Genomic DNA, 11,643 nt, shown 5'->3' on the forward strand with positions numbered 1-11,643 from the left:
GAAACTTAAGCGACACAAGTTCTTTCTTAATAAAAACTGGTTTATTCTTTCCAAATACAACTTTACCGATACACTCAACTAAAACAATCGCGCTAAACAAACGCTATTACGACGAACGTGCTCAATAATACTTCTGACTGCAGATCAATTACTCACTGTCTATCCACACATTACCTTCCCCTCTGTTATATACCAGCCTACCCTATATCTAGTAATTACTAGAGCATTCGCCAAAGTACAGGATAGTTCTAGAAACATGGCGTCACGGTGGTCATGTGACTCGCTGATGCAACACTATGTTTTGATGCCATTTTAACATGATCTGCTCAAAATATCACAGAAAATAAACATTAAAGACATATGGGTTTTACAAATGATATACTAAATGAAAAATACCAGGAATAAGGACTTTTTTTTTTGCTAAGGATGTTTTACTATTAAATTTTGTGTCTACTTCTTTGAAAGAACTACAAATCAGCTACATCCACAAGCAAGTCAATAATATCTAATAAATCTCATTTATTAATCAGAAGAATCTGAATAACATGGTTCACATAAGATATATGGGTACCTGAGGAATAATGGAGATCTTTCCCCTTAATTCATGCAGACCAACTTTTTTGGTGTCAATTCCATCTATTTCAATTAGTCCTTGTGGTTCAGTCATTCGAAAAAGTGCAGTAATTATTGAACTCTTTCCTGCCCCAGTTCGTCCCACAATACCAATCTAAACATTAATGAAAAAGTTCTTTACTTTCAGGTACAGTGGCAAACAACATTTAAAACAGTACTTAATGAAACGTACAATACTGAAGAACTTAATTATACAGTTTAAAAAAGCGAATTTAAATAAAGAACAGTTAAAACAACTCAGAAAACATAAGATCAATAGTGGGTTGATCTATTAACTCATTCAGCACGGGCTTGGTCCCTGGGATCGACCTCATAACCATTTTGTGCTTGTTATACTTTTAAATTAAAAAGTGTATCTTCACAAAATTTGGCAGATTATCATTACAAGGCTTTCATACGCAAAATATCAATTTTTTTTATTAAGCCTTAAGGTTTGTTAAGCAATGTTTTCTCATGCCTTTTTTCTTTTCTCATGTTGCCTATACAACACGCAAAGTAATTTTCATTTTAAGATTAGAAATGCTTTTATGTATCAGAAAAGTTTCAAATTTCACATACAAAATCTTTATAGCGTCCAGATAGTTATCAAATGTTTCTTAAGAAAAAACTTTACATTTGATGTGTTATCTTCACTAACCACCATACAAAATTAGGAAATAAATATAAATTATGCCTTTTCGTTCTAGAATGACTACAAATTATAACACAAAAACAAAAATGTTTAGACTAAGTAGCTTAAATCTCTTAACATTATACATTTATATATATATTCATTATACTGACCTTTCGCCATATCTGGCTAACAATACAGAAGTTACAATGACACAGTGCATGTGCACTCATGTTACTTAAAACTTTGAAAGTGAGTCAACAAACGTGATGGCATGGCCTTTGACCTGTAAGAGAGGGTTTAAGAGGACTTCCAATGGCCTACCTGGTGTTCAAATGTTCTATAGTTGGTAAATTACAAAACTTTTTTATCTGGTCAAATTTTGAAACACAATAAACTCAAAAGTACACCAATATTTTAAATATTACCAAATGGATTATACTGACAGCTGTTATTGTTTGATGAATTCTTAAACTATATGCTCACTTAATGAATGCAATATGTTAAAATATAATGAAAAAATATAAATTCATGAATAAATAATATAATTAAATGACATCTCTGTAGATGAAGCTTTAATTATATTATGGTGAAAATTTCATTCTGTGATCCAACCAAGAAAAACAGCCAAATAATGCAATATGAAAGGTGTAAACCTATTTCAGAATCAAATTTTATTATAAAAAGTTTGTTTAGTAGCATACCAACAAAAACAAAAGAAAAACTAACTTTTTCTTGAGATTTAATCAAACAGGACAGGTTCTTCAGCACAGGAAAGTCCTCAGGTGAATACTTTAGACATACATTTTCAAATCTAATCATCCCTCGTTGTGGCCAGTCTGGTGGTGGTTGCTGTTCAGCCGGAGCTTCTAGCGGAGCTTCAGAAGGCAAGTTACTGTACTCCATCAACCTTTCTACAGCTGTCATCTAATGAATTATTACACCACACCTTCAGTTAGCTTTGATATTCATTCAGGATATATAATGATTATGCTGTGACAAGATACACTATTAAAGATTTGACTTACTTATTTGGTTGGGGATAAATTATTTTATAATTATAAAAGTTATAAGTATTGTATTAAAATGGTACATTACAAGACACTGTGGCAAGACTTCCAATTATCTATCAAATAAATTATTAACCCATTGACTGCTGATTCACCAGACAGGGTATGGTCCACCTCTGTCATTTTAATGTGAGTTTGCTCTATACTGTGTATGGCTTGCAAAAATTCTGTGCAAGTTTAGAGCAGTTGCAGTTAATGGGTTAAATTAAACCATGATACAATCTAAAATAACTGTTTAACTTTCTACTTAGCTTTATAACACTATCTGGATAGCTTCTAACTAATTTTTTCAGAGCTAAATACTACTTACAAGAAGTCATGCAGCAAACTGATTATTGTAGTTCATTACAGAAATCTTTTTATTGAGGCAATTACTTACCACTCACTTTGTTCAGTTTCTTTGAACATGTTACATATCAAGCCAATATTAAAAAGATAACTAAAGTTAAAGAAAGCTTTGCTCTCTTCTCGAGCAGTGCCTACATACCTGACTCTCAACCTCTGCTGACTGTCTAACTCCCCACTGAAACATGCCACTTAGCATCATGGCTGAAGAAATTGCTAGCCCAACATTACCTCCAGAAGTACCTGTAAAAATCAGACTCAAAGTCAGAAAAGTTTAAGAGCAATACAATATTTATTTGGTTACTTGTTCAAATTTCATGAAAAGTTTATCATTTCTATAAGGCATTAATAAATTACAAATTACCAATGCAACTAGGAAATTTAATTGATTTGTTATAAGCAGTGATTACACTGATTAGTGTCTTATAAACTAATCGATTAATCAAAATTACAATTAAGTTGATTGTCACAAAAATAATAAACTAATTGAAATTAGGTTTTTCAACCACTCCAAACATCCAAGTAATCATGCTATTGCTATTATGTTTGCTTGTTGTTACACACAAAGCTACATAATTGGTGGGTGAGGGAATGTTTCATAATTTCAGGGTCTAGGGTTTGATTTCCATTACCATTAAATTTACTTGTCCCGTCTTTGTTATTGCAAAGCTACTAAGGCTATCTGCCATTTTCACTCGTTTAAACTGCTGACGAGCAAGAAGGCAACAGAATAGTTGCACCTACTGCCAACTCTATGGCTTTTTAAGTATTAATAAAATGTAAATTTACTATTTTATTACATTGTGTTGTGTTTCTAATTCATAATTATGTAGCTGTATTCTTTATAGTTGTATAAGCAGTCACAGATCTGGGGGGAGGCCCATGGAGTCCAGTTCCCCCCATCTATTTTTGTTCAAGATATTAATAACTATTCTTTAATATTTTATAACCAGATGTGAATCTATTGAAAGGGTCCTGGGGGCAAATACCCACATTTTGTGTAAGTACACATATATCTAGGAGGTATTCAAACCCGCTATTTCATTTCCAGAAATTAATAGGAAAATAGCCACGTAGTATCAAAAAGAAATGTCAAATGCCAGTGTTTTTATTTGATTTGCTTATTAATTACTGTGAAAGTAGTATTTCTTTCAATTTTTCTGAAGTTAACATAGCTGGAGTCTACAGCAATCCAGTTATGGCCTTGGGCAATAACTTATTTCTATACAAGTAAAATAAAATGAATATTAATTAAATGTTGCCATAGTAAATTCTCACTTCTTACCTCTTCCCATCATTCTAACAATGTGTGTATGCACTAGACTTTAGAGATTTCTTTTCATCAAAGTTAGTATTTCTTAGGATACCTGCAGCTCTTATAACATAGAATTGTTACAAAACTGATTTTTCATAGTTTGGAAGTTATAATAACCACGAGAAAAGTGTTTTCATATTGATGTCCAAAATGAGCAAAAATGCATGTGCTATGACTGTATAAGTGATGACTTAAAGAAAAAAAAAGGAGATTAAAATAGGCATCATGTTTACGAATGCTAAAATATAAATCTAGAAGTAGACTTTATATATTTTTTTCTGATGTAATTATAACTATTTAATTTCAATTACAAAATTTGAAATGTCTTTAACTCTTTCTAATTTCCCATCAATCACATGATTAGAAATATAAGCTTTGAAATTGATGGATTATAACCCAACTTCTTTTTAACATTTGTCCCAGTTACTTGAGGTCTGCTTTTCTGGTTCTTCATACTCAACGTTAAAGCTACATTCACATTACATTTTTAATGTCCTCTCTCAGTACATCCATTATCCACCCTTTCTTCAGTCTTCCTCTTACCCTTTTCTTTTCCTCTGTCATGATTACCACTCTCCTATGAACATACTACTTTTCTTTCCACACGACAAAGCCATCTGAGGCAAGTTGCTTTCATCTTTTCCATAACTGGTACTACTTTCACCCTCTTCCTAATGGTTTTGTTCCTGATGCAGTCTTTCTTTGACACTATCATCTACCTCAACATCTGCACCTCTAGCCGCGTTTATCATCTGCTCCTCATTTTTTCTTAAATTCCAACATTCACCCCATCAAGACACATGGTAGTGTGTTGTGCAGCAAAGACAACCTGCTGCAAGATACGCTGTGTGTTATTAGCAGGAGTAATAGTTTAGTAATTTTCCACCTTCTGTATCTCGTACTGTGGTAATCCAAACTATCAAATATTTTCAGTATATATGCCCTACTGGACTCTTACTTCAAATACCAAATATCAAGGCAATCTATTAAGAAATACCTGAGATATAACATCTCCAATTTTGATTGAGTTTCTTCCCCCTTTTTTTTTCTTTGCATTAAAAGTATGGAAAATTTATTTGAAAAGAAAAACCTACTTACCTTTTTTGAAATTTTAATCAAATTTTGTGCATTGATAGGTCTTTACAACCTACAATTATGTGTCAAATTTGGTCTAAATATAAGCCACATGTGCAAAGTTATTCAAAAAAACTGATCAAATTTGACCAAAATTTCTGTGCACACTTAAGCAAAAAGTAACATGAGCTGTCAATCTAACATTTTTACTACAGCTTCATCTAAGAGTAAAAGTTTTTTGTCATTGGAATTAAAGACAGCTGAATTAGAGCAGCAGCAAAACTATAAGGTGAAAGAACATGCAAATACATAAATATTGGTTAGGCCAAGCAAACTAGATTAGCAGTTTCTAGCTTAAGTTTTCAAAAGAATCATACAGCTGGATGGTTTTTATTGATTATTCATTGACAACTTTTCAGCACAAATTTACTAACTTTTATGAAATTATCCTAATGAAAGAGTGTTTAGCACCATTTGATGTTAGCTTAAGCAATTAGCATAAATAAGAGGCTTGATATGGCTGTACTGATTATACGGGGGGTGATGACAATAAACTGTTAATCTAAATTCCATGGCATTACTATAAAGGAAACTATTGACACTGTTTTAGAGAGGAAAAACTACCAAAATATATTTTAAAGATTCTGGTTAGTTCTATAAAGTAAAGGTCTGTTCCGAATAATAGGGTTGCAATCCTAAAGGTTACTATAGAGTGTCACTTTCTTACTTGCTGTGGTTTGTATTGACAAAAATTTATGATATCTAATCAAAAACACTGTAGGTTTGAAAAAAAGGTGCAGCCAAAAAAAAAAGGATTGAGCATGTGACTGAAATGAATGAAATCAAAATTGGCAGCCAAACTGGTAGCTATGCTTACAGCATTGATAAGAATTTTACAGCAAATATTCTTTCATTAGTTAGATAGGCCACGCATTCTGTCTTACCCACCAACATGCCCCATTTTGAACAAAAAACATGGCCTGGCTAACTAATTTCTTTGTAAGCTCCATGAAAAATGTGTTTGTAGCCTTCTACAATTTTCACTGCCTTACTTCCTCTCCACCTTGTCACTTGCATGCATGTTATCTGTACTCTTCAGCACATCCCAAAGCTCTGCACTCCTTCCTGTCAATTTTCCTACAATCCAGCTAGGTATTATTATCAATTTTAGTCACACCTGTTCTGATAGATGAATTTGCCCTAGTCAACTTTTTACACTTAAAAATACCAATGACATTGAGTGTCACTTCCAGAGGACATCCTGGGTCTATGATCTTATTTACCTAATTGGACCACTTTAAGTTTTGCAACCAGTTGCCTGCCTGATGTCAACCTTCTTCCTTTTGAAACTGGGCTTGAGATCAACTTTGGTAAAGTTGGATAACCCAGCTAAGCAACACATAATGATTTTGTAGGCTTTCTAATTGGTTTTATTACTAATGTTACAAGCAGTTTGCAGTTATAAGTAAAAACAATGAAAGTAATATAAATTTATCAGTAGTGCTAGTAGAAGTCTGTGGCTTTGTTTACATTCTTTCCCATCGGCAAGCCTTCAGTTGTTAGCTGCCTGTACTGTGATTCACATTTAGAATACTGTGCTTATATTATTATACAATTTAGGTTTTTTGCTTCAAATTATTACCATCATTGATGATGTAGAAATACTGTACTTTAGAACTTTAAAAAAGTGCCAAACTTTTCCCTGTGAAATATTGTATGGGAAGCATTTTCATAACTGAATTTTATGCCTATTCAGCACTGCTCAGAGGTCAAATAATAAAGATTTTACTGTATGTGTACAGTAAGAAACAAAGAAGTCACATGACTGGAGATTGCTGCTTAATAAAGGTATCTTGTTGATGTTTGGCTCTGTGTTTAAAATTATGGTGTTTTGAATTTTTTAATAGATATACTATGATTTTATTGAGTTGCAATATTTGCAAACAGAAGGTTTTTATTTTATTGTTCAAGAACTACAATAAAACTGTCATCAAATCAGATAAGTTAAGTTTACTATTTAGTGAACATGGTAGGTGATAGCAAAATATTGCAATGACTCAAATCTTTATTGAATATAATTTTTGTTTATTGTTTTCAAACAGTGTATATAAATAAATTGTCCAGCTGGCTACTTAATTATTTGTAACTGTGACATGTTCTAAATGTTTTCATTACTTATTTTTCAATTTATTTAATTTACAGAAGATCAGTGTGGGATTATTGCATATTTGAAAAACAAACAATGGCAATTGCATGGTGGTATTTATTCAAATTTAACAATTTTAAATAGAAAATGTCTGTATAACTTCAGATTTTTTTTTTGTAGGGGTCATGGTGTACAAATTGATTAATCAAATTAAACTGAATAATGAGTCCACCAATTAATCAATTAGCAAGTATCACTAATCGCCCAGTTCTAATCACCAACGTAATACATTTTTCTACCTAAAGAAAGTACTTAAACTACATAGAGTATGTCAGTATGATCCTGAAGAAATCAATCTTTAGATGTTTGGGCCAAAATGAAAAATATGAAACATTTATTTACTTACAGAAATTAAAACTACTTCAGAAAGATAATACCATTGTGATGAAATTGTACATTTTTAATGAACACAAAATATTAGAATAACATCAAATATTTTCCTATGTACAGAAACTAATACTATATATTAGAAGCAGCTAGTACCTCGGTATTGAACTGTTTACTTTAACCATAGAATTATAGATAAGGGTCCATAACAGTTTTTAACATTTTTCAAAACCGTATATGCCAAAACTGCTTTTTGGTCCAAGGCTTTTTTTGGTGGTTACAAGATCCCTAATAACATATTAATTACAAAAAGTAAACAAAAACACCATTAACAATACAGGTTATTCAAATAATTATTGCTGTTCTTAGTCTAAAGTTGGTTAGGATAAATAAATGTAATTGTCTGTTACAATCTGCAGTCACTCTAGTAAAAAAGTGTATTTTTGATTCTAATTTCATATTTTTTTAACTTTTGCATACAGATGATTTCATTACAGTTAGAGTAGAGAAAATAAGATAATAGTTTTATGAAAAAAACAAACTTAAATTACAAGGTTCTCAGCAGTATTTTTATTCTTAGCATGAAAAATGACCTTTCACTCAGACTGACTCAGTAAAGGCATCATAAATTCACATATAAATCTTTAGTAACAATACTTTATTAAGAACCTAATTAAAATCTTGCCAAGTTTTGTTAAGATATACTAAATACATTCAGAGTTATAGTGTGTACAATTTCATAATGGTTACTAGGTCAGTCATATTGACTCCACCTACATGTACAGGGTTAAATGATTAGATACAAAAAGTCAGAATAATATTTATCTACCAACAGAAATTATACCATGAAGGGCAAATTAGTATCACAGTGTTAGGAAAAGCAAGTTAAAATGTTAAATATTTATTTATCTAAATAAACTAATATTTTAGATATCAAAACACTAAACCATTTTTCTAGCTATGAAAACTAATACCATATGACCAATAATTCTTACTTTCAGAGGAGAGAACCAAGGACCAGGTTACCATTGTGATGTATATACATGACAGCCAGTCAAGAACAACTCCAAACCACCGAGTTGAAGAAATAAACAAAAACCATGAGGAACTGTGATGATCTTGGTACTTGTCAAACTGTGCTTCAAATCTCTGTTGAGCACCAAAAGCTCTAATAGTTGTGAGTCCATAAAGTGAGGTACTCAAGTGAGAAAATACTGGGCTGCGGGCTAGTGGGGACACATAACTCTTGATACACTTTTTACAACAAGAAAATCTTTTATGAGAGTATTCTGATTATCTGAATTTTATGATCACTAACTATTTTTTTCAAAATTGAAAACAATTTCTTCTTCTAAAGGTTTGGCACCCATGTCTTAACAGAAAAGAATTGTACTGAAAATTGGGTATATTCTATTTTATTTATTTGAATTACATTGACTAGTACTCATGAATCAGACAGTATAGCAAACTGATCGACTATGTGACAAATAATAATTCACTATGTCAATTTAGATATAAAACTATGGTAATGGATATTAATTAAAAAAAAGTTTTAACTTATATTCATTTGCACAAAAATACTTTAGGGTAAAATCTTGAATTAAAGAAAATTTCTAGTTAGAAATAGCTATTTAAAAAAGATACACTTAAATGCTTATATAAACATTAATAAAAACCACAAGAATATGTACAGCTCTGAAATTCTTATATAAATATTCTCAAGTACATTCCAGATACTTAAGTAAATTGTATCAAATATCTTGCTCACTCCTGGCTCCATATACAAAAGGTTGAGTAAGTTATATTAAAATGACTTGGGAGCCTCAACACATCATTAATGTTTATGTTACCATATCCAGTCATGCTCTATCTTGTGATTGCATACTGACAATATTTCTTCAGTTTAGTTTCCACTGCAACAGGTTCCATCATAAAGTTATAATGTTTAAAGTAAATCACTCCTCCCTGCAGGCTTTCCATATTCCCTCTAGCATATGAGGATGTTGGTTTCCCAGCACTTGTTTTAAAATCTGATCACAAAGAAATCGATACTGCATCCAATGATTGGACCGGTATGTCTTCAAATGGAATAAGATAAATAAACATTTTATTCTCCAGCCACTTGAGGTATGCAACAATTGAACAGAAACTATAATTGGAAGCATTTTTTAACAAACCCATAATTGTTGACATAGCTTTATATGGAAACACTGATCTAACAGTAAGCAGAACCTTTCAATCCACTCTACTGGTCTCTAACTTGGCTATGATATAGTATTCAGTGATGATCTTGAACCCCTTCAAAAAACATTTTGTGACATGCCATGTACAACTTTTAGAAGTTGTTTTCACCCATTTACCAGTAGAAAATTGCATAAGACTTGTTGCACTTATCAAGGTACACATACACTTTTGTGAGTGTCACCACATACTGCCATTTTTCCCTAACTAGGTACCAATCATACTATTTTCTACAGTCACTCTTCCTTTTCTTGTCCACATGACTTGTGTCACTTTTCGAGATGGAGATCCTTGTTGATTATGTTGTGTACTGTTGCTTAGGTCATGTGGACAACATTTGCCAATGCACTTTGTGTTTGTGGAATCTTACCTGTTACAAGACACTACACTTTGCTTATCATAACTGGGTTTTACTTGTTGTAGATCTGGGTGATATTGAGGTACCAAGATAATCCATATTCATTTGTTTTCTGATGCCATTAAGGAAAAAGGATATCCTACTCTTGAAAATTCTAAAAAACTAACCCGAACATGAAGTTATGATCTAATTGTATGAATATTTTGATTTGCATATTCAAAATCATTTGAATATAACATACTCATCCCTCTGCAGAAATTGTAGAAAAAAAAGGCATCTTAATATTAATTATGTTTGTACAAGAAAATAACTTACTGATTCCTTCAAGTCGCTTGATATCACGGGCAGTAGCCATATAGAACCTCTTCAAGACGTAGAAAATGAAAGTGAGGATAAGCGTGGGAAGAGCTATCCATGGGCTAACAATACATACTACAACCAGTATTCCTACAAGATTGAGGAAAATCTACAACAGAGCAGAAGAATATTGTCACAACAGATCAAAAGATAACTCCAAGAATAGCTAGCTTTTATTTTTATTTCACAAATTTGATAGCCACATAAAACTTTCCTTACATGTGCTGTAGTAGCAAGCTTTATAAAAGATATATCAAATTATGAAAAATATGTATTTCAGGCAGATCTGAACTCAATATTTACAGTTCTTTTGAGCTGGAAAATCTCTTCTACCCTGACTTTACTCAAACCCGTGTAGTCAAAATATTCAATTACATCAGATTTTTGTAAGCAAATACTTTGCGCTTTTAATTGTTTCTGCACACTAAAACACACTGATGCTCAAGTAGATTTTGATATTAACAAGTATTAATATACTTCACATATTAAGGAACATGATTTAAGTCCTTGAAAATAGTAAAAGTGTCATTCACATACCATCCCAGTATTGGAGGTATGTTGGTGACATCTTTACTAATTTCATGGTATTAATGTTGGAAACATGTAAATGAAATAGAAGAAACTTGGTTAAGAGCACTGATATGTTAATTATTATCACATGTATAACTATTTAGATAATTTAAGTAAACTAGTAGTATACAAGAAACTTTAATTGGATATTACAGGCCCGATTATAAAAACTAATTAAATAACACATATGTGTGGGAGTTCAGAGAGTTACAATGACATTAATTGATGGGCCAGTTGGCTCTTCTAAATGATGCACATTTAATTGGCATATGTGTTGTGGAAGCTACAAATCAAGCCACTATAAATTTAGATTATCAGCCTTGAAACAAGCTTAAATTTTAAGTAATGTCTTTTTGAAATACTTATGAGATAATTCACAGTAAATCTCTTCTTAAGAACATTCTATTTGTTGCGTCAGCGAGGTCACGTGACTAGTGTTATGCCACGTTTCTAGAACTATCTTGTTCCTTCGTGAATGCCCTAGCATTTACTAGATATAGGGTAGTGTGTTATATATATATATATATATATATATAA

At 31.7% G+C, this 11,643-nt stretch overlaps 1 protein-coding gene across 2 annotated transcripts in view; it reads right to left on the bottom strand.

The window, feature by feature from the left end:
- Positions 1 to 11,643, bottom strand: part of LOC106472674 (multidrug resistance-associated protein 4-like) — a 121,499-nt gene that overhangs the window by 7,212 nt on the left and 102,644 nt on the right. For both annotated transcript variants that reach the window (XM_022402154.1, XM_022402157.1), the window contains 5 exons: positions 10,495 to 10,645; positions 8,576 to 8,806; positions 2,801 to 2,901; positions 1,973 to 2,170; positions 572 to 727 (listed from right to left, as the gene is read on the bottom strand). In XM_022402154.1, the coding sequence (XP_022257862.1) occupies positions 572 to 727; positions 1,973 to 2,170; positions 2,801 to 2,901; positions 8,576 to 8,806; positions 10,495 to 10,645 (837 nt within the window). The remainder of the gene's footprint in view (positions 1 to 571; positions 728 to 1,972; positions 2,171 to 2,800; positions 2,902 to 8,575; positions 8,807 to 10,494; positions 10,646 to 11,643) is intronic.

Source organism: Limulus polyphemus, unplaced genomic scaffold (assembly GCF_000517525.1).
Source record: "Limulus polyphemus unplaced genomic scaffold, Limulus_polyphemus-2.1.2 Scaffold123, whole genome shotgun sequence".
Lineage (NCBI taxonomy): Eukaryota > Metazoa > Arthropoda > Merostomata > Xiphosura > Limulidae > Limulus > Limulus polyphemus.